Here is a 23,616-nt window from a genome sequence, read left to right as displayed (position 1 = left end):
AGAGTTTGACTGTGAACCCATCTGGTCCTGGGCTTCTTTTGGTTGGTAGGCTATTAATTACTGCCTCAATTTCAGAGGCAGTTGGTCTTTTCAGGGACTTGACTTCTTCCTGGTTTAGTCTTGGGAGCGTGTGTGTGTGTGTGTGTCCAGGAATTTATCTGTTTCTTCTACATTTTCTAGTTTATTTGTGTAGAGGTGTTTATAGTAATCTCTGATGGTAGTTTGTATTTCTGGGGGATCACTATATGAGATCAGAGACCATATCTACTTTGGCCCACTGTTGTATTTCTAGTTTTTAGAACAATGCTGTGGATATATTAGGACTGTCATCATTGTTTGAGAATAAAATTTGACAAAGATGGAACAAGGCAAAAATGGGAGAGAAGACATGAGACATCTTGGCATGTTTGACAATTTCATATATTCTGTATGGCTAGAAAATATGTTGTAAAATTCATTTTTTAGAGTAGTGGGAGATGATATTGAAAAGAAATGCGAAGGCCAGAATATGAAGAATATTACCCATTATGCCTAGAAGTTTAGACTCTATCCTGTAGCTTTGGAGAGCCATTGAGGGGGTTTAAATGCAGATGTGACATGCTAAAATTTTATGTAAGATAGGGTAGCCTGTTAACAGTGTAGTAAGAAAAATTAGAAGTGAGATTAGAGGAATTGGTATCAATTGTGTGCATATTTCAGTAGTAAAGCATGGGAATATGGGGGCCTAAATTAAAGTGGGAGTGGAAATATTCAAGACATGGTAAATCAACAGAATTTGGTAACCAGCTGGGTTTGGAGTATATGGGAGAGTGAGAAGATAGGATGAACTCTGAGTTCTGCTTAGCATTCAAAGATCAATTGAATTGTACCCTCCTCCAGTTTAGTCCATCTTGCCACTGACTGGAATAAATTTCTGGTTTTTGACTCCTTATGGAATGCTATGTATATCTTTCTTACATTGCTGATTTTTTTTTTTAACTAGACTTATAGCTGTTTGTTTGCATGTCTAAAGTCCCTCACAAGACAGGAAGGCCTATAACGTAATATCTACCTGTTATCGTCTCTTCTATACTGAATGCTCAATAAATATACAGATGATTAATTAATGCCCAATATTTTAAATTACCTCCTGAAAAGAAAATCCATATAGTTCAGCATGTGCTTGGCACATTTCAGTACTCCAAAATGAAACTAGTTGCAAATAGGTGAAGTTTAACTAAAATTTTTTCAAAAGCATTTTAATTCTAAAAATTCAAAATTGGCAATTGCCATAAAAGATTCATAGGATGAAGTTTTAAAGTGAAGTCAAGCCATATTGTTTCCAAATTAAGATGGGAACTTACTATTAAAAATCTTCCGCAGATTGAAAATGACTAAGCAACATTAGGAAAATGAAATTTTAAGATCTGTCCTCATACTGTTTATGGCTAAAAACGTTTTCATGTTCATTTTCGACAGTGTTGTTACAGTGTGAAAATTTCAATGATTAGCATGATTGGATTGAAAAAAATAAATAATTATCTAGTCTCTGCAAGATGATCTTGGGCAAATGCCTTGATTTCTGTCAATCTCCAACTCCAGAGAGGAGTCTGAGATGAGTCTTAAAGGATATCAAATTTGAGAGGTATGAAAGTATAGAACTATGTATTCTTTAGAAAAGTGGAACAGTATGTACAATAAAGGAATTAAGTGTGCATTATTTCCATGGGTCCTGATTGCTCTAACCACCTATGAGTCTATGATTTTAAAAATCATTTTTAAATTTCAAAATCAAATTGGAATCTCTAACTTGGCAGTAAGTCAGTCTTCATCAGTAACTGGTACAGATAATAGGTGGACATTTATACTAAACCATATACAAAATAATTGTCTTTCTTGGAGACTTAATTAGGTTTGAATTAAAAGACTTAAAAAATTAGATTGGTAGAACACTCGTTGTTTTTAACTGTATTGGAGGAATCATTGTATAGGAACAATGTTTCCATATGTATCTATCTTCATATTAAGAAAGAGAAAACTTTTTGAAGAAACAGTTGTTTTTATTTCAATGTGCTTATGTAATTTCAGTGGGGAAGTTTACGACATGATGTGGAAAGGACATAGGATCTACATTTTACTATTAGCTTTGCCCCAACTAGTGACCAGGTAACCTCTCCAGGCCTTGGTTTCCTCATAAGTAAAAGGAGGGATTGGAATAGTCTGTTATGTCCTTTTGACCTGTGAAATATAGTGTCTGTGTCTGTCCATATTTGAAGAACATTGGGGATAAAATGACATTTAGTTGTATTTGATTAAAAAGAACTGGCCTAACATAAGAAAAGCTTATATTCTCATTTCAAATGTGAAGGAGAGTGATCAGCACATAAAAACATGGTGCAAAAGAGTTAATAACAGATCATTATTTGTGTTCTAGAAGAGATCTATTCATTAATCAATTGGCAATATTAGGAATACATTGATGTTAAATGACTCTAAAAAGTTGGACATTTTGAACTGAATTATAACTACTTTATATGGTCCTGTGGTAATGAGTCTTATATTTTGAAGAATGTTTCTAGACTCAAATGCACAAATGAAAATTGCTACCTTTAACATAGTTACCTTGGGAGGCTGAGCTCCTTTATTCATATCACATTACTTAGCACCTACTGTTTTGCACTGATGCTGCCATATTAAGTTGGAGGTGAAGTTGGGGGATTGTAGAAATCAGGAATCATTTTCCTCAAATGCTGGTTTGTATATTTTTTACTTTAATTCACTTTCATTTTGATTCTGAACCCCAATTATGTCTTACATTTTTTGTTCTATCACTCTTGCCTTTTCTTCCTCTTCAGAAAGAGCAGAGAATTTAGTGTTGGCGAGACCTAGTTTAGAGTTCACTTCCCCTCACTTACTAGTAATAGGATCTTAATCAAGTCACATTTTCTCTCTGCACCTGAGTTTTCCTTTTTTTTTTTTTTTTTTTGTAAAAATGGATATAATGCTAGTTGTCTAATTCCCTCATGGAGCATTTGTTAGACCGAGTAGGAAAACATTGATGCTTGGTAAACCATAAAGCAATATGCAGATACAGACTTCATGACTTAATAAGATGCAGAGAGGTATGTGAAAGAACCCAGGTTTTAAGCCCAGATTCATCTCTATTCAATTCCTGCATTTGCCACTTACTAGTTTAGTGCAGTCTTAGTTTGTAAAATGTTGTGTATATAACATCTAATGACATATCCTTCATGATTGTAATGATGATATAAGGTAATCTTTATAAATCTCTGTGAGATAAATGGGTACTTTTTATTCCCATTTATTCTTAGATGAAACAATTGAGGCTTAAAGAATTCAAGTGATTTGTTTAGGGTTATACAGGTTGTCAGTGAAATAACCAGAATAAACTTAGTATTAAAATGTGAGTTTTGTTTTATAGATAAATTTTATCAGGTAATTTCAAAGAAGAAGTTCCATGTATGGCACACAAAATACACATTTGAAATATATGTATAGATGAGATCCATAGAAGGGTTACCTTGAAACATTCAGATTTATTTGTTCTTGTGCATTTCTTTGTTAACCACAAAAATTGACCAGTTGCTTTTTTTATTTGCAACTCATACAGATTTTAAACTGTGGTCTTATGTTAATGACCTAGAAGAAGGGGTAAACTAATTGGCTCCCTTTTCAATTGTGGTGCTGGTTGACTCATGAGGCCTAGATGTCACTATTACATGTGATGAACAATGAATATTAGAATTGTAAAAATGAGAATTGATGGCTCCAATCACGTATTAACTCAGGACATATGATGGGTTTCCCTTCTAGTTTCATAAATTCCATTTGTCTGCCACTTTTTGCTTTCTGTGTTACACTTGACTGGTAGTTAATAGATTTTTTTCCCCCTCTGGAGACTTTCTTGAGTGTCCGTACATCTACAAGGGCATAATCATGATATATTAAAAATAATCATGTAAATTATAATCACTCACATTTTTCAGAATATGCTAATGATGATGATTTTTCTTTAAATATTGATTGGGACTTTCTTGTCTCAGAATAAGGGTAATCATATCTAAATTGTTTTATTTAATCTACTTTTAGTTTAAATCCGGAGTTATAGCAAGGCTAGGTATTGATCCCATGACAAGGAAGTAGTTTATAATTTTGCCTGGGAAAAAATTCTTTGGTTAAATTATGTTGAACTTCTTAAAATTTTCAAATTGATTTAATGTATAGTGGAAGATTTTTACCAATTCATAGATGTATAAAATAAGTGACTGGCAAAGGAAATTATTTGATCTTGAGATTAAAGTGTTTCTAAAAATAAAAAGATATTGTTTAAAATGGTGAAGAATATGTTTAGCCATGCCTTTTATGGTGATAGTGATAGAAGTACAAAGTTAAGTCACACTACAACATTTGTGTTAAAAAGCAATGCTTGTACATTTTCACCACATTTACATCTTTTTATATTTTATGTCCATCCTCCAATTTTGATCAGAAGATTTCCCCCATGTTATTCTTTCAATAGCAGGCTAACTTTTATGAGGACTTGATCAGCGGATGGGACTCAGCATGGTAGATAGGAGCCAAAAAATCAACGCATAATTGCGTGCCCAGTTTCTGACCACTGTCCCTGAAATAAGTGGAAACATTCAGAGCAGGGAAATATATTCAAATCCATAACAGGAATTTCCCTTCTTATGTACTATGCACATGAACTTTAAGAAAATTGTATGTTTAGATATTTTTAAATCTAGCCAATGGACTTATGTTATTTGTCATTGTAGTCAATATTATTAGAGTAATTGTTTTTATTTTCATAACACCAATGAAGTTTACTGAAAGGTCCCATTAAACTAAGAGCATAACTTTGAGGGAATATGTGGAGAATGTCTTGACTTGCAAACTAGTCACAGTCAAATAACTTGTACACACATATGTTTCTTATGATCCAGGTCTGGTTTCTTGCTGAACTGTGACGTGACTATTCTCTTTAGAGTGTGGCCAAATAAAATAGCCAAGAAATAGATTCAGATTCAATTAACCATACTGTATATCTGGAATGATCCAAGCATTGAGTGATGTGTACTCAAGTACATCCTATCCTGTTGTCCTGGCAAAATTATTACTGGCAAATGTTTCACTCTTAAAAGTGTTTTGATTTACATGAGAAATGATATTTTACCTTAACAATTAGGCAGGTGGTGATGGTATCTTCTTTTCTTCTTCATTTTTTTTTTAAACGCTAAAGACATTGGAATTTTGCGACTTTAAGTAACTATCCCAAAGACATAGATACTTCGTGTCAAACCTAGAATTTACCCTAGGTGTTTTGACTTGAAAAGCGTTTTTTTTTTTTCTTCTCAGTTCATATTTGTTATTTTATTATTACAGATATAATCTGTAAGTTTGTCAGTTTTCCGGATTTTATCTGATTTGTCCTGTGCCTATTTATTATTAGGGATGTTTATTCTCTCTCTCTGTCTTTCTCTTCTTGAGTATCATTTTCATAGAAAGCATTAAGAGAAATTGAGATAAAATGAGCCGCACTAATTGTAAGCCATGTCTAAATGAGAAATCATTGAAAATGTTATTACCAACTGGATGCTGGGAAGTGAGAGCTGGGGGCACAACAGTGTGACCAGTTTGACCTTATACAGAGAAATATAAATTTGTCTTGAATTAGCCAGTCTGTGTCAGAGGTTATTTTACTGATGGTCTGATCAGTTCTTTCAGACTTATCATTCATAATTGAGCCAGATATCACATGTAACAAATTCAACTATAGGCAAAACCATTGTAATTATTTTCCTATTTACTGTCAACTCTGAAAATCATTGTGTGCTTCTAGAAATTGAGATAGTTGTCAAGAATAAGTTTTGTTTGTGCTAAGTTGTAATTTTCTTTTTCTGTGTTTGCTAGATTTTTCTAGATATGACATTTGGTTCGGGAGGGCACACAAAAGCCATTCTGCAGAAGGAGTCAGATATTGTTCTGTATGCCTTGGACAGAGACCCGACAGCTTATGCATTAGCTGAACATCTTTCAGAGTTGTATCCGTAAGTAATACCCTTGCATATTTATTTGATTTTGGTTCTTAGTTTTACAGAGCTTGGTTTACCACCTTGGAATTTGTTCTGCTTTGCATGGGCTATATTTTACTCCAGTAAATATTTTCTCCTTTTTTCCCCAAAAAGAATTAATGTAAGTGATGTTTTTAGTACCACTTAAAGTAACGCTATTTTCCAGTTATCCTTTCTGAATCCATAAAAAGAAATACAAAAATGTCTTCCACCTACAAGATTGAAAATGTTTTGGAATCCATCCACAAATAATATTTTGACAATAACTCATAGTCAAAAAATAATTTTTAAACATTTTTATGGGTTTATTTCTAAGAATTTAGCAGAGTAAATAAGTATGTGAGAATTCTGTAGAACTCAGAAGGACATATACATCAACATAATATACTTGTTTCCTTTGAATTTTCTGAAATTCACAAATAAATCTAGAGTGATCCATCCTTCTATCAGAAAAAGTGATCTATAACTAAAGAACTTTTTAAAAATATAAAATATTATATGAATGAGTGGTAAAACCATCTGCCTTTAAAGAAACATTTTGAATTAGAGAGTAGAGTTTACATGGTATGTTGTTTAAAGCCATCATTTTAAAAGAGAAAAATATCTTGGAGCTAAGAGGGCTCTCTCCAAATACATAAAGGGCTGTTTTCAGGAATGGGAAGTTGTTTTATTCTGTCATTCATCAGAGACTGGAGTCAAGAAAATAGATGGGAATTTGAGAGGTAATTTTGACTTGGTGTGAACTGTAGTTCACATCAAAAGTTGAAGTTTTGACTTGATGTGGACTAGAGTTTTTACTAGTTGTGGCTATTCAACAACAAAATGGTTTCTTTGGTGAAGTTCCAAAAGTATGACCATGGAAAAGTTTAATCAAACACTAAGAATAGAAAGTTTAATTCGTCATCTAGAATAGTATTTACAGCCTCTTTCTGGCCCCAAACTCTTTGCAAATCTAATGAATATGATTAACTCTCCCCATAAAACTATAAATAAATACACATAAGCTTTTGTTTACAAGATCATAGGATTTATGGAGTCCCTGAAACCTACCATTTGACCCCAGATTATTTCATTTCTTCCAAGAATAATATGAAGACATGGTTTAATGACATGGTACCAATTTTTAATATTTTAAATCTATCTGTCTTCTGCAGTGTAACTTAGGAGGGCCAGTCATACTTTACTGTCATAGAAAAACTGAATTCTCCTAAGATATTGTTGTTTCTTAAGGCAGTGATTCCCAATCCAGTGATTTCAATGGCTCTTATTCCTTTAAACAGCCTACTTTCTCAAATGTAGCTTAAAGTTTACAAATTTTACCATGTGTAATTTTTTTTTTAACCTAACAGGAACTATCAGGCTGTATATTCTTTTCAGTTTATAGATGTGGAAACTATTAGCCAGATAGATGAAGCGATTTGCTAAAAGGCATAAGCGACTTTATGGGGACAGACCTGGGACATGTATTCTAATCCCTAGCCTCATTTTATTAAATATTACTGCCTTGGCTCAAATCTTGAGACTTTTTTTACTTCATTGACAAAATGATTTCTTTGTCAAACATAATAAATTAGATAAGAACAAGGAAACAAATCAGAGTAAGCCAAGAAGAAGGAATTAATACAGATAAAAGCTAGAATCAAGGAAACTATAAACAAAAAAAGAAGAAAAAAATTGAAAGGGTGAAGAAATCAGAAGAGATCAGTCTTTGAAAATAGCAAAATCACTTTTGAGTCTGATTTCTAGAGACAAAAAGTGTGATTAAGATTGAGAGGGAAGAGCAACCATAGACACAAGATAAGTTCATCATAAGATAATAAAACTGCAATTCTCCGGTAACTTGCAAAACCTAGATGAAATGAATGATATCCTAATAAAATATAAATTATTAAAACTTGATTAATAGTTATAAAATTTGAATGTCATTACCATAATAGAAATTAGAAAGTAACTGAAGTATATAGAAAACAGCACCCTAACCAAATGGATTTGCAGTTATCTAATTCTTAAAAAAAAATAGGAAAAAGCAAAGCCTTTTTTTTTTGAGACGGAGTCTAGCTCTTTCGCCCAGGCCGGACTGCAGTGGCGCTATCTCGGCTTACTGCAAGGTCCGCCTCCTGGGTTCAAGCCATTCTCCTGCCTCAGCCTCCTGAGTAGCTGGGACTACAGGCGCTTGTCACGGCACCTGGCTAATTTTTTGTATTTTTAGTAGAGACGGGGTTTCACCGTGTTAGCCAAGATGGTCTCGATCTCCTGACCTCGCGATCCGCCCGCCTTGGCCTCCCAAAGTGCTGGGATTACAGGCGTGAGCCACCACGCCCAGCCATAGCAATGCCTTTTACACTAATCCTGACCATGGTAAATTTGGAAAGTTATTTCAGTTAACATTATGAATTTAGCATGATTTTAATACCCATCTTTTTTATTGGAGACAAGTTTTCACTCTGTTGCCGGGGCTGGAGTGCAGTGATGCCATCATAGCTTACTGCAGCCTCTGCTTCCTGGGCTCAAGTGACCCTTCTGCCTCAGCCTCTCACATAGCTGGGACTACAGGTATGCACCTGTCTAATTTTTTATTTTTAGTAGAGATGAGGTCTCTCTATGTTGCCCAGGCTGGTCTTGAACTCCTGAGCTCAAGTGATCATCCCACCTCAGCCTCCCAAAGGACTGGGATTATAGGCATGAGCCACCATGCCTGGCCTAATACCAAATCTTGATAGAGATAGTATAAAAAGGAAAAAAGTCTAAGTTTGCTGAAGTATAGAAATACAAAAATTGAAAAGGAAATACTAGTATATCTAATTCACCTGTTATTAAAACAGTAATACCCGTGGCCTAATTAAGTTCATTTCATGAAGATGAGATGTTCCATGTCAGGTGGTTAATCAATGATAGGTTGATAAGCATGACAATAATCAGCTAGGTATTCTTATTTAAATTTTTGTTAAATGTAAGGAAACTACTTAAATGTAAAATATTCTCAATCAAGGACAAGCAGTAATTATTTTCCTAAAATGTGAAGTACTATAACTATTTAAGACAAAATTAGGATGTAAATAGGATTTAACTTCTATAAATAGTATTTCTCAATATTTTTTGAAGGTCTGACAAAGGCTAAAGCAAGGTTAGAATATTCTTCTTATAATGATTTACTGAATAGTTAAAAACCCCAAATACTTATAAAATTAGTAAGATGCTAAGATGTTTAGCTAAAAATTTAAAACTCTATTCAGAATAGAAGAACTCTAGGGACAACAAGGAAGTAAGCCCTTTCCTTTCCAGCATAAGGGTCACAGCTGATACCCCTATAACAAAGAGAGGTTGACAAGAGAAAAGAATAACAAATTTATTTGACATAGTTTTACGTGGCACAGAAGCCTTCAGAAAGAAGATGCAAAGATATAGAGAGAACTATCCATTTTTTATGCTTAAATTCAATAAAGTATGGAGAGCATGTAGAACTATGATTGGACAAAAAGGACATATGGTCTAATGCTAACTGACTGAGTTGGGGGAACTCAATAAGGCCTGTCTATGCAACATTCCTTTCTGCTGGGTATGAAGGTAGGACACCTGTGGAATCAGGGTCTTAATTTCTTTATGACCATTTATTCTATTACACAGAAAGAAGTGGGGGAACTTAGAGTAATATTTTAGGCTTTGAAGCTGGCTTTGGAGAAAAAAGGTTCTGGTTTCTACAGGGGAGGTTAGAGTAATATTTTAGGCTTTAAAGCCGGCTTTGGAGGAAAGGGGTTCTGGTTTCTATGACCCACGTTGGAGAAGAGGGATTCTAGTGTGGCTCGCCTCTGAGGAGAATGAGAGACAGCAGGGAAAGAGGTGGTCAGAAGGTAACTTTGCTTTTAAGTCTGCTTCTTAGGCCTTTCTAGGTACTGTTGGGGCTATTGTTTTCTGAGCCCCAACAGTACCTAGAAAGGGAAATGGGAAAAAATATTCTATTCACAAAAGCCCCTAAAATTGTATAAAATATTTAGTAATAAATTTAACAAAGAGCACACTTCCAAGTGAAAGAAAACTATAATTTTTTTGAAGGGCATACAAGAAGATTTGAACAAAAGGGAAGGCGTATTTCTTTTGAGGTAGAGAGAATTAATATTATAAAAAGAGGATGGAGCGAAGAGGATCATACCTGCAACCCCACCACTTTGTGAGGCCAAAGCAGGAGGATCTCTTGAGCCCAGGAGTTAAGAGACCAGTCCTGGCAACATAGTGAGACACCGTTTCTTACAGAGAAATGGTGGTGTGCACCTGTAGTCCCAGGTACTCAGGAGGCTGTGGTGGTACTCAGGAGGTTGAGATTGCAGTGGGCTGTAGTCAGGACATTGCACTCCAACCTTGGTGACAGAGCAAGATCCTGTCTCAAGATGGATAGATGGATGGATGCATGCATGGAAGGATAGACAGATCAGAAAGAATACAAATAAAAAGTTAATGCTCCCCAAATTAATATATACATGTATTGTACATGTAAATTACTTTGTTTTTTAAATTTGGATGATGTGATCCTTAGTTTGTATGGGGCAAAAAGTGACAAGATGTTTTTTGAATTAAAAAGTAAGAGGAAACCTCCCTTACTAGATATAAGATTACACTATAAAATCACTGTAATGAATCAATACAATATTGATACAAGAATAGGCAAGTGGATTAGTGGAGGAAATAATCCAAAAATTGATTCTGCTAAATAAAGGCATTTAATTGCAGATTAAAATATTTTAATTCATTGAGAAAATGGTGGATCATTAAAAAATGATGCTGTTATAATGCCTGTCAGACTTGAAGAAAATAAAATAGACCCATTTTAAAATTTGGATTCAAGAATAGCTTCTAGATGGTGTGAAAAAATTGTGAAAATTTGAATATACAAGTTCTATTAGAAAATTGGAGAGACTATATACACAATCTAGTAGTGAGAAACTTCTTTTTTTTATTATAATTTAAGTTTTAGGGTACATGTGCACAACGTGCAGGTTTGTTACATATGTATACATGTGCCATGTTGGTGTGCTGCACCCATTAGCTCATCATTTACATTAGGTATATCTCCAAATGCTATCCCTCCCTGCTCCCCCCACCCCAAAATAGGCCGCGGTGTATGCTATTCCCCTTCCTGTGTCCAAGTGTTCTCATTGTTCAATTCCCACCTATGAGTGAGAACATGTGGTGTTTGGTTTTTCGTCCTTGTGATAATTTGCTGAGAATGATGGTTTCCAGCTTCATCCATGTCCCTACAAAGGACATGAACTCATCTTTTTTTATGGCTGCATAGTATTCCATGGTGTATATGTGACACATTTTCTTAATCCAGTCTATCATTGATGGACATTTGGCTTGGTTCCAAGTCTTTGCTATTGTGAGTAGTGCAGCAGTAAACATACGTGTGCATGTGTCTTTATAGCAGCATGATTTGTAATCCTTTGGATATATACCCAATAATGGGATTGCTGGATCAAATGGTATTTCTAGTTCTAGATCCCTGAGGAATCGCCACACTGACTTCCACAATGGTTGAACTAGTTTACATTCCCACCAACAGTGTAAAAGTGTTCCTATTTCTCCACATCCTCTCCAACACCTGTTGTTTCCTGACTTTTTAATGATCGCCATTCTAACTGGTGTGAGATGGTATCTCATTGTGGTTTTGATTTGCGTTTCTCTGATGGCCAGTGATGATGAGCATTTTTTCATGTGTCTTTTGGCTGCATAAATGTCTTTTGAGAAGTGTCTGTTCATATCCTTTGCCCACTTGTTGAACGAGTTGTTTTTTTCTTGTAAATTTGTTGGAGTTCATTGTAGATTCTGGATATTAGCCCTTTGTCAGATGAGTAGATTGCAAAAATTTTCTCCCATTCTGTAGGTTGCCTGTTGACTCTGATGGTAGTTTCTTTTGCTGTGTAGAAGCTCTTGAGTTTAATTAGATCCCATTTGTCAATTTTGGCTTTTGTTGCCATTGCTTTTGGTGTTTTAGACATGAAGTCCTTGCCCATGCCTATGTCCTGAATGGTATTGCCTAGGTTTTCTTCTAGGGTTTTTATGATTTTAGGTCTAACGTTTAAGTCTTTAATCCATCTTGAATTGATTTTTGTATAAGGTGTAAGGAAGGGATCCATTTTCAGCTTTCTACATGTGGCTGGCCAGTTTTCCCAGCACCATTTATTAAATAGGGAATCCTTTCTCCATTTCTTGTTTTTATCGGGTTTGTCAAAGATCAGATGGTTGTAGATATGCGGCATTATTTCTGAGGGCTCTGTTCTGTTCCTTTGGTTTATATGTCTGTTTTGCTACCAGTACCATGCTGTTTTGGTTACTGTATCCTTGTAGTATAGTTTGAAGTCAGGTAGCATGATGTCTCCAGCTTTGTTCTTTTGGCTTAGCATGACTTGGCAATGTGGGCTCTTTTTTGGTTCCATACGAACTTTAAAGTAGTTTTTTCCAATACTATGAAGAAAGTCAGTGATAGCTTGATGGGGATGGCATTGAATCTATAAATTACCTTGGATAGTGTGGCGATTTTCACGATATTGATTCTTCCTACCCATGAGCATGGAATATTCTTCCATATGTTTGTATCCTATTTTATTTCATTGAGCAGTGGTTTGTAGTTCTCCTTGAAGACATCTTTCAGATCCCTTGTAAGTTGGATTCCTACATATGTTATTCTCTTTGAAGCAGTTGTGAATGGGAGTTCACTCATGATTTGGCTCTCTGTTTGTCTGTTATTGGTGTATAAGAATGCTTGTGATTTTTGCACATTGATTTTGTATCCTGAGACTTTGCTGAAGTTGTTTATCAGCTTAAGGAGGTTTTGGATTGAGACAAAGGGGTTTTCTAGATATACAATCATGTCATCTGCAAACAGGGACAATTTGACTTCCTCTTTTCCTGATTGAATACCCTTTATTTCCTTCTCCTGCCTAATTGCCCTGGCCAGAACTTCCAACATTATGTTGAATAGGAGTGGTGAGAGAGGGCATCCCTGTCTTGTGCCAGTTTTCAAAGTGAATGCTTCCAGTTTTTGCTCATTCAGTATGATATTGGCTGTGGGTTTGTCATAAATAGCTCTTATTATTTTGAGATACGTCCCATCAATACCTAATTTATTGAGTTTTTAGCATGAAGGGCTGTTCAATTTTGTCAAAGGCCTTTTCTGCACCTATTGAGATAATCATGTGGTTTTTGTCGTTGGTTCTGTTTATATGCTGGATTACGTTTATTGATTTGCATATGTTGAACCAGTCTTGAATCCCAGGGATGAAGCCCACTTGATCATGGTGGATAAGCTCTTTGATGTGTTGCTGGATTCGATTTGCCAGTATTTTATTGAGGATTTTTGCATCGATGTTCCTCGGGGATATTGGTCTAAAATTCTCTTTTTTAGTTGTGTCTCTGCCAGGCTTTGGTATCAGGATGATGCTGGCCTCATAAAATGAGTTAGGGAGGATTCCTTCTTTTTCTATTGACTGGAATAGTTTTAGAAGGAATGGTACCTGTTGCTCCTTGTACCTCTGGTAGAATTCGGCTGTGAATCCGTCTGGTCCTGGACATATTTTGGTTGGTAAGCTATTAATTATTGCTTCAATTTCAGAGCCTGTTATTGGTCTATTCAGAGATTCAACTTCTTCCTGGTCTAGTCTTGGGAGGGTGTATGTGTTGAGGAATTTATCCATTTCTTCTAGATTTTCTAGTTTATTTGCGTAGAGGTGTTTATAGTATTCTCTGATGGTAGTTTGTATTTCTGTGGGATTGGTGGTGATATCCCCTTTATCATTTTTTATTGCATCTATTTGATTCTTCTCTCTTTTCTTCTTTATTAGTCTTGCTAGCAGTCTATGAATTTTGTTGACCATTTGAAAAAACCAGCTCCTTGATTCATTGATTTTTTTGAAGGGTTTTTTGTGTCTCTAACTCCTTCAGTTCTGCTCTGATCTTAGTTATTTCTTGCCTTCTGCTAGCTTTTGAATGTGTTTGCTCTTGCTTCTCTAGTTCTTTTAATTTTGATGTTAGGGTGTCAATTTTAGATCTTTTCTGCTTTCTCTTGTGGGCATTTAGTGCTATAAATTTCCCTCTATACACTGCTTTAAATGTGTCCCAGAGATTCTGGTATGTTGTGTCTTTGTTCTCGTTGGTTTCAAAGAACATCTTTATTTCTGCCTTCATTTCGTTATGTACCCAGTAGTCATCCAGGAGCAGGTTGTTCAGTTTCCATGTAGTTGAGTGATTTTGAGTTAGTTTCTTAATCCTGAGTTCTAGGTTGATTGCAGTGTGGTCTGAGAGACAGTTTGTTCTAATTTCTGTTCTTTTACATTTGCTGAGGAGATCTTTACTTCCAACTATGTGGTCAATTTTGGAATAAGTGTGATGTTGTGCTGAGAAGAAAGTATATTCTGTTGATTTGTGGTGGAGAGTTCTGTAGATGTCTATTAGGTCCGCTTGGTGCAGAGCTGAGTTCAATTCCTGGATATCCTTGTTAACTTTCTGTCTCGTTGACCTGTCTAATGTTGACAGTGGGGTGTTAAAGTCTGCCATTATTATTGTGTGGGAATCTAAGTCTCTTTGTAGGTCTCTGACGACTTGCTTTATGAATCTGGGTGCTCCTGTATTGGGTGCATATATATTTAGTATAGTTAGCTTTTCTTGTTGAATTGATCCCTTTACAATTGTGTAATGGGCTTCTTTGTCTCTTTTGATCTTTGCTGGTTTAAAGTCTGTTTTATCAGAGACTGGGATTGCAACCCCTGCCTTTTTTTGTTTTCCATTTGCTTGGTAGATCTTCCTCCATCCCTTTATTTTGAGCCTATGTGTGTCTCTGCACGTGAGATGGGTTTCCTGAATACAGTACACTGATGGGTCTTGACTCTATCCAATTTACCAGTCTGTGTCTTTTAATTGGATCACTTAGCCCATTGACATTTAAGGTTAATATTGTTATGTGTGAATTTGATCCTGTCATTATGATGTTAGTTGGTTATTTTGCTCATTAGTTGATGCAGTTTATTCCTAGCCTCGATGGTCTTTACAATTTGACATGTTTTTGCAGTGGCTGGTACCAGTTTTTCCTTTCCATGTTTAGTGCTTCCTTCAGGAGCTCTTTTAGGGCCGTCCTGGTGGTGACAGAATCTCTCAGTATTTGCTTGTCTGTAAAATATTTTATTTCTCCTTCACTTATGAAGCTTAGTTTGGCTGGATATGAAATTCCGGGTTGAAAATTCTTTTCTTCAAGAATGTTGAATATTGGCCCCCCCGTCTTCTGGCTTGTAGAGTTTCTGCGGAGAGATCAGCTTTTAGTCTTATGGGCTTCCCTTTGTGGGTAACCCGACTTTTCTCTCTGGCTGCCCTTAACGTTTTTTCCTTCATTTTAACTTTGGTGAATCTGACCGTTACGTGTCTTGGAGTTGCTGTTTTCGTGGAGTATCTTTGTGGCGTTCTCTGTGTTTCCTGAATTTGAATGTTGACCTGCCTTGCTAGATTCGGGAAGTTCTCCTGGATAATATCCTGCAGACTCTTTTCCATCTTGGTTCCATTCTCCCCATCACTTTCAGGTACACCAATCAGATGTAGATTTGGTCTTTTCACATAGTCCCATGTTTCTTGGAGGCTTTGTTCGTTTCTTTTTATTTTTTTTCTCTAGATATCTCTTCTCGCTTCATTTCATTCGTTTGATCTTCCATCACTGATACCCTTTGTTCCAGTTGATCGAATTGGCTGCTGAAGCTTGTGCAGTCATCACGTAGTTCTCGTGCCATGGTTTTCAGCTCCATTAGGTCCTTTAAGGACTTCTCTGCATTGGTTATTCTAGTTAGCCATTGGTCTAATCTTTTTTCAAGGTTTTTAACTTCTTTGCCATGGGTTTGTAATTTCTCCTTTAGCTCGGAAAACTTTGATCGTCTGAAGCCTTCTTCTCTCAACTCGTCAAAGTCATTCTCCATATTCCGCTGGTGGTGAGGAGCTACGTTCTTTTGGAGGTGGAGAGGCGCTCGATTTTTAGAATTTTCAGTTTTTCTGCTCTGTTTTTTTCCCATCTTTATGGTTTTATCTACCTTTGGTCTTTGATGATGGTGATGTACAGATGGGGCTTTGGTGTGGACGTCCTTTCTCTTTGTTTGTTTTCCTTCTAACAGTCAGGACCGTCAGCTGCAGGTCTGTTGGAGTTTGCTGGAGATCCACTCCAGACCCTGTTTGCCTGGGTTTCAGCAGTGGAGGCTGCAGAACAGCGAATATTGGTGAACAGCAAATGTTGCTGCCTGCTCGTTTCTCTGGAATTTTTGTCTCAGAGGGGTACCCGGCTGTTTGAGGTGTTAGTCTGCCCCTTCTGGGGGATGCCTTCCAGTTGGGCTGCTCGGTGGTCAGGGACCCACTTGAGGAGGCAGTCTGTCTGTTTTCAGATCTCAAGCTGCGTGCTGGGAGAACCACTGCTGTCTTCCAGGCTGTCAGACAGGGGTATTTAAGTCTGCAGAGGTTTCTGCTGCCTTTTGTTTGGCTATGCCCTGCCCCCCAGAGGTGGAGTCTACAGAGGCAGGCAGGCCTTCTTGTGCTGTGGTGGGCTGCACCCAGTTCGAGCTTCCCGGCCGCTTTGTTTACCTGCTGAAAGCCTCAACAATGGCGGGTGCCCCTCCCCCAGCCTCGCTGCCGCCTTGCAGTTTTATCTCAGACTGCTGTGCTAGCAATGAGTGAGGCTCCGTGTGGGCATAGGACCCTCTGAGCCAGGCCCAGGATATAATCTCCTGGTGTGCCGTTGGCTAAGACCGTCGGAAAAGTGCAGTATTAGGGTGGGTGTGACCCGATTTTCCAGGTGCCGTCTGTCACCACTTTCCTTGGCTAGGAAAGGGAATTCCCTGACCCCTTGTGCTTCTGGGGTGAGGCGATGCCTCGCCCTGCTTCGGCTCACGCTCGGTGTGCTGCACCCACTGTCCTGCACCCACTGTCCGACAATCCCCAGTGAGATGAACCTGGTACCTCAGTTGGAAGTGCAGAAATCATCTGTCTTCTGCTTTGCTCATGCTGGGTGTTGTAGACTGGAACTGTTCCTATTCAGCCATCTTGGAACCACCCTCTGAGAAACTTCTTTAGACTAGAAATCATAAATCTATAAAATAAATATGATTATGTAATTTTAAAAAACCTATGGCAAGAATAGTTTGGTAATTTCTAACAGCAAATTTGAAAAATAAATGTTAGTAATATAGAAGATAGGAAAAAGATTGATATCTACTATATAGGATAAGTTCTTACAAAACTAGAGAGAGGACAATAAAACATACCGAAGGGTGATTCATAGAAGATTAAACTGTGAAAAGATGCTCCAATTCAGTAGCAATAATGAGGGTAATCAAAATAATAATGGTATAATACTGAAAAACATAATTTTTCTAGTGAGGATATGCAGAAAAGGATACTTTCATCTATTTTGGGTGGACATCTTTTAGTATAAAACACGTAATCTGCCTAGAATCTATTCCATCTAAGTAAAAGAATATCTAAGGAAACATGTTTTTACATTTCCTACAAACTTTATATATACATCACTTGTGTGTATATAATCATGGAAAACTTGAAAAAGACAGGATTAACAATGGAGGGAGGTTCAGGGAAAGATAAAACAATGACTAAGAAAAACCCAGAGATTTTATGATTACATCTCTGCATATTTATGCAAAATAGAAAATTCAGAGTTATACTATATATATAATTTATTAATGTCCACATATGTAGTGATAAAGTATGCATGAAAAAGAAAAACACAAATTTGTGTTTGGGAGTATTTCTGGGAATAATGGATCGATCGATGGATAGTTGGTTGAAAGGATGGATAGATTACATATCTTCTTAAAAATATTTATGTAATTGCAACCTGTAGTAGGGCACAGAATGAAACACTTTGTCATTTTAAAGTAAACACATTTTGAAGAAACATAGTAATTTTTTTCTTTTATTTATTTTGCTGTTATTCTAAAAGAGGAGTTAAGTTTCTCTTAAAAAATCCCATGTCCTTTACTCTGTCAAAACTAAGTCAGAAATAGAAACTAACATTTTTACAGAAAACTGAGCAATTCATGGGAAGGCTGAGTTTTAGGCTAACCCATTTTAGCTCTTTCAGAAAAGATGACATGTCAGATCACCTGTTGTTTGAAGACTGAAACTTTTTGCTGTTGCCTCTGAAGACTGTATAAGAGGAAACACATTTAACTTGGAGCAGTGAGGTGTTGGTTGACTTTTTAACGTAGTGGAAGATGGATATTGGAAGACAATTTTAAAAATCAAAGTTTTTTATTTTCTGAATTTAGGAATAATACATACTATGTATACTAAGTTTGGAGAATATAGATATGTATAAAGAAAATAAAAATCATTCCATCATTTTATTATAATTTTGTTTCCAAAAACATAATAAACTGTTATTTTCAACATTTTATAAAGGAAGATATGCATACTGGGGTAAATTTATAATATAAAAGTATAAACTCACCCATAATTTTACCACTTTAGGTAATCGGGGTTAGTGATTTTGCATTTTTCATTCCATCTGTCTAATCGTCAGTATTTCATTATGTATACTCTTTCCTGTTTGAATTTTTTTTTGGACACTTTCACTTTTTGTACTTCTAAAATGTTAGAATATCATGGCACAGTTTAAAATCCATTTTGGTTAATTGTATTAAATGTATAACTGCATTTTAAAGAATTGACATCTTTATTCTGTATCCCAATCCAGAAACCTGATATATCTTTCCACTTATTCTGGTATTTTGTGTTTCTTAGTGAATTTTTTTCTTAATTAAAATTAAAAAATGCAGGAAAGTACTGAGAAAAAAATTAAAATAATTCATAGAACTAACACCAACGTAAAAAGGTTGGAATATTTCCTTCTAATTACTTTGGTTATCTATGCATATATGTTCATATATGACACATGGATATATATTTTGCTAAATGGATTCTACTTATATATTATCAGCACATTCCTCTTTCATTAGATTATTTTAAAACACACGATTTTATTGGTTGTAGGGTATTTTTATCATATAATTATAACTTAATTTATTAGAACCCTAATTCTTATATACTGTTATCTATATTCATATTGTTGATGATTTAATAAATAGCAAATATCTGATGTGTTTTGCATAAACAAATCTGAGTGTGTTTTCTGTAAAAGGGTAATTATATCAGGATACACTGGTGTTATCTTGTATTTTTAATTTTTGTGTTTTATTGAACTTTTATACTTTCTTATGTCCATTATATGTATTTGATTTTGCCTCTTCACTAGTGATTTAGTGACATGCCTTTTATTTTTTTAATTTATTCATCACCGACTTTAGTATTTTTTAAGATAAAAAGTATTTAAACACTTTTTAAAGTATGCTTTTAAAATAATATTTATTGATTAACCACCGTCATGTAAGGTGATAAAGTAATACTCCTTTATTTGTATTTTTTCTTCTGCTACCCTACTTCTTAGCTCTTTAAATACTATCTTGGGATTTAGATATTAATGTCTACTCTTATGATAACTATTAGCATTTACAGTTTTCGCTGTATTATCTAAAATAATTCTTTATAGTTAGGCCATTTTAATTTATTTCAATGAGCCTACTAGCCTTTTTATAATACTTTCAATTCCATTTTGCCTTCCTTATGTGGGTTCATGTCTCAGTCAATTGATTACATCTTTAAGTAGTTTTTCTATAAATATGCAGAAAGGATACATCTGAGCTTTTGTTTACCTGAGAAAACAGTGTTTCTCATGCCTTCTTACATTTGCAATAACTTGATAGAGTATAGAATTTATAGATATCACTCATTTTCTTCTGGTTGTAGTATTGTGGAGAAGTCTGAGGTCAACCCAGTTTTTTTTTTTTTTCTGTTTCTTGGAAATCTGTTTCTCACTTGTTTTTTTCACTCCCAGGCTGGATGCTTATTAGATACAGTTCTTTGAAAATTTTTGATATTTATAAATTATACTAAGAAATATTACTGATTGGTCACTTTTAGTTAATTTTCTCTATACTCCATGAACAATTTTTGTCCTGTGGATCAGGTCTTTCATCTACAAAGATTACTTTTTGTTTTAGTAACCTCTCTACCCTTATTTCTATTTTCTACCCTATGAGCCCTCATTATTTGTTGGTTAGATGTATATTAACTGTCCTGCATGTCTTTGATTTAATCTCTTAGTGTTTTCAGCTATTTTCACTTTACTGCAGTATTCTGCAAAATCTCTTTGAGATTATTCTCTGGGTTAAGGATTTTATTTTCTACAATGTTGTTTATGGTTTTTACTGTCAATATTGTTCAAGTTTTAATTCAGCTAATTAGAAGTTATCTTTTCTTATATAATCTTTTCTTATTTAATTTGTTGACTTTCTCCTTTCTGCCAAATCCTTTTTATTTCTTCTTCTCTTATCATTTCATTTCTATGTTTTATTTGTGAACAGAGTATATACATCAAGGAATAGGTTCCTTCTGGTGCTCTCTTGTGTCTCTGAGGCAATGGGTGTGAGTGGAACATTCTTAACCTTTTCCTTAACTCACTCCACTGCCTTGAATCAGGGTTCAGATTTACATTTGGTATGAAGAGGTAGGTTTTCTGTATTCTGCCATATCCTTGGGGACTATTTTTAGTGATTTATACAATTTGAACTTCCATTGTTTTATTTGTTTACAGAAAAGATTAAACAAACATATTACTGTGGAGCAAAAAGAGGGAAGCCAGCTAACATAGTAATATAATTAGAGAGTTACAAAAATATTTTTCATGATATAATATAATCTGAACTACCCACATAATCTAAGTTGTGTAGACTTATTTTCTAGCACTTGAAGTTTATCATTTTCCTTCTCTTTATTTTTAGCCGCCATTTTTAATTTTTGGTCAAATTTACACAGGAAGCCAGAGCAATGGCAAGGCTCGAACTCATAGCATCAGATTTGCTGCTTGTATTCCTTCTACACCACTACAATATTATTCAAGAAGCAATTTAGTCACACTGTTGAACAGAGTCAAGACTGAAACCCAGGCATTTTGACCCTAAGGCCAGTGTAAAAATCTTATAAAAGAATACATGATCTTAAACAGCCCTATCTACCTAAAATTTAGACTTTTAGGATTAGATATGAGACACAGCTGTTATTAATCTTACTAACCATGGGAGATCAGTTCTGTCATACACTGTCAAAGTGAAAGAATTGTCAGAAATATAAACAAGCATGAAAAAGACAACTTGGAAAAATTAACTAGGCCATTTTGAACTATTGATGATGATCTGTTACCTGTTCATTATTTTTGCTAACAAAAACATTACTAAAACAGGATATTGTATTTTGCCCCATTTAATATTATTAAATATAACCTTCGCTCAGGAGATGTTAGCTTTGTAAGCTGAAGCTGTTTGTTTGAGGAGGTAAAACTTGACTCTAGTCTACCAAACATAGTCCCGAGGCTTGAGGAATATATGTTTATTCCATAAACATGTATTATGCTAACTATTTTTCATGTTTATTCCATAAACATGTATTATACTAACTATTATATTAACTATACTAACTGCTAGTTTTGACAGTTCCAGAGGGATTAAGACCTATAGTCTGTGCCTTCATAGAGTTTACAATGTAAGCAGAAATTAGACAGAAAACAGATAATTTTACAACTAATTATTTAATTAAAATTGTGATCATGGCTATGAATGAGTAGTGTATGATCTAACGAATATGATATCAGGATCTAGTCTAGTTTGGAACATCTAGGAAGACTTCCAGATTATTTGAATTCAATTTAGAACCTGAAAGATCAATGATTGTTAACTGGGTGAAGGAGGGAGGGCTGTTCTGGCAAGAGAGAGAATTGAAGTGTTGAAAACAGAATATTCAAAGATCTTTGGCAGAAATGAGAATGGCATATTGAAAGAACTGTAATGTGAATGGATGATAGAAAGGGAGAGGAATGGCCAGAGTGGTAAGTTATGGCTAGGCTTTACAGGAACTTGTTAGGGATTTTGGACTTCATCTTAAGAACAAAAGGAAAGCACCAAAGTTTTTGAAACAGGGAACTGACATGATCATATTTGCACTTTTAAAAGAATAGTCTTCTTGTTTGTGTGAAGAATGGGTAGGAGGAGAGCAAAATTGGAAAGGATTCAGTGAGATCAATTAGAAGGCTAGGAATTGCTGCTGTATCTGAAAGCTGAGGATAGTTGGGCCTAGATTTTTGTTTCCTGATCATTCTATTAGGAATTCTACTTTGCTTTAATGATCTCTGGCTTCCCGTTTTAATGGTATTCTAAATAATTAAAACAATTTATTCCACGATAAAAGTATGTTTTGTGTTTATAAGTGAAACTGAAGTTAATATTGGGACACTAAATTTTGTAAGACCCTCAAGAATTCCCATTCTTCAGACTTAGCCAGTATAAGGAAGGAGACAAGGAATAAGTTCAGTCTTACCGTGTTCTCAAGTCCAGCAGTATATTTTTATTCTCACAGAAGACTTTCGGTAATTACCTTTTTCTCAGAATCTCCTCCCTTGTGTGTAATCAGTAAGGCTTTTTCATGTCTGCCTCAAGGCTTATCTGCTTTAGTATCTGACTGCTCTTTTCCTTCTTTTCCATATAACTCTGGAACCAGACTGCTGAGCTTTTTTTTAACTTCAGCTCTGCTATTTACTCACTATAAAACTTTGAATAGGTTACTTAACCACTCTGCTACTCAGTTTTCTTATCTTTAAAAATGGAAATAATAATAGTACATACTTCCTAGGAATGATAGGATTAGGCTTAGAACACTGTCTAGCATATCTTTTTAATGAATCATGAAATCATTTTGTTGGGTCCTGATCAGAGTTTAATGGAATGGAATAAGAATATCATAGTACATCATATGAAGTTAAATTAAGCATTGTTTCTAATGAAAGAATTTTATGTATACATATATACATATACATACATATGTATTGTAAGTTTCTGCAGTTAAACCTCATTGTTGACTATGTGTCTTGATCAAAATTTTTTGAAAACCACCATGCTATTTTACTACATTCCACATATATTGTTCATGTTGTATATTAAATGTTCATTGAAGACAAAAACTATGTCTAACACGTCATATCCCTGCTTGGATATGTTATTTTTTAATTTTTAATTATTTGCCAAAAACTTTGCAGACTTACAAGGTATCTGAAACTTCTTTATTTCTAGCTGGTTCCTCCCTCTTTGAACTCATCTGGATCTGGCTTATTTCAAATGTCCATCCCCACAGGTGAGAAAGTAGTTTAGATTTTAGAATCAAACAGTCTTGATTTAGAGTCTTAGTTCTGCCTCTTTCTAGCTATGAGATTTTTAGATCAATGACTTAATCTTTCTAAGTCTGTATTTTTTACCTTTAAAATGAGGTACTATTAATACCTTCCTCATGGGATGTTATGAATATTAAATGTTTATGCAATTTGTTTATCATAAAATTGTTTAATAAATGTTAGTTATAGTTGCTTTGTTAGAATTATCATGTAAGATAATACATAGTTATATTAATT

General features: G+C 35.0%; 1 protein-coding gene across 6 annotated transcripts in view; it reads left to right on the top strand.

The window, feature by feature from the left end:
• METTL15 (methyltransferase 15, mitochondrial 12S rRNA N4-cytidine) overlaps window positions 1–23,616 on the top strand; it is a 231,915-nt gene that overhangs the window by 105,925 nt on the left and 102,374 nt on the right. For all 6 annotated transcript variants that reach the window (XM_054438066.2, XM_063671038.1, XM_054438065.2 and 3 more), the window contains one exon: window positions 5,914–6,050. In XM_054438066.2, the coding sequence (XP_054294041.1) occupies window positions 5,914–6,050 (137 nt within the window). The remainder of the gene's footprint in view (window positions 1–5,913; window positions 6,051–23,616) is intronic.

Source organism: Pongo pygmaeus, chromosome 9, assembly GCF_028885625.2.
Source record: "Pongo pygmaeus isolate AG05252 chromosome 9, NHGRI_mPonPyg2-v2.0_pri, whole genome shotgun sequence".
Classification (NCBI taxonomy): Eukaryota; Metazoa; Chordata; class Mammalia; order Primates; family Hominidae; genus Pongo; species Pongo pygmaeus.
The sequence above is the reverse complement of the archived record's forward strand: the minus strand, read 5'-3'. Positions and strand labels throughout refer to the sequence as shown.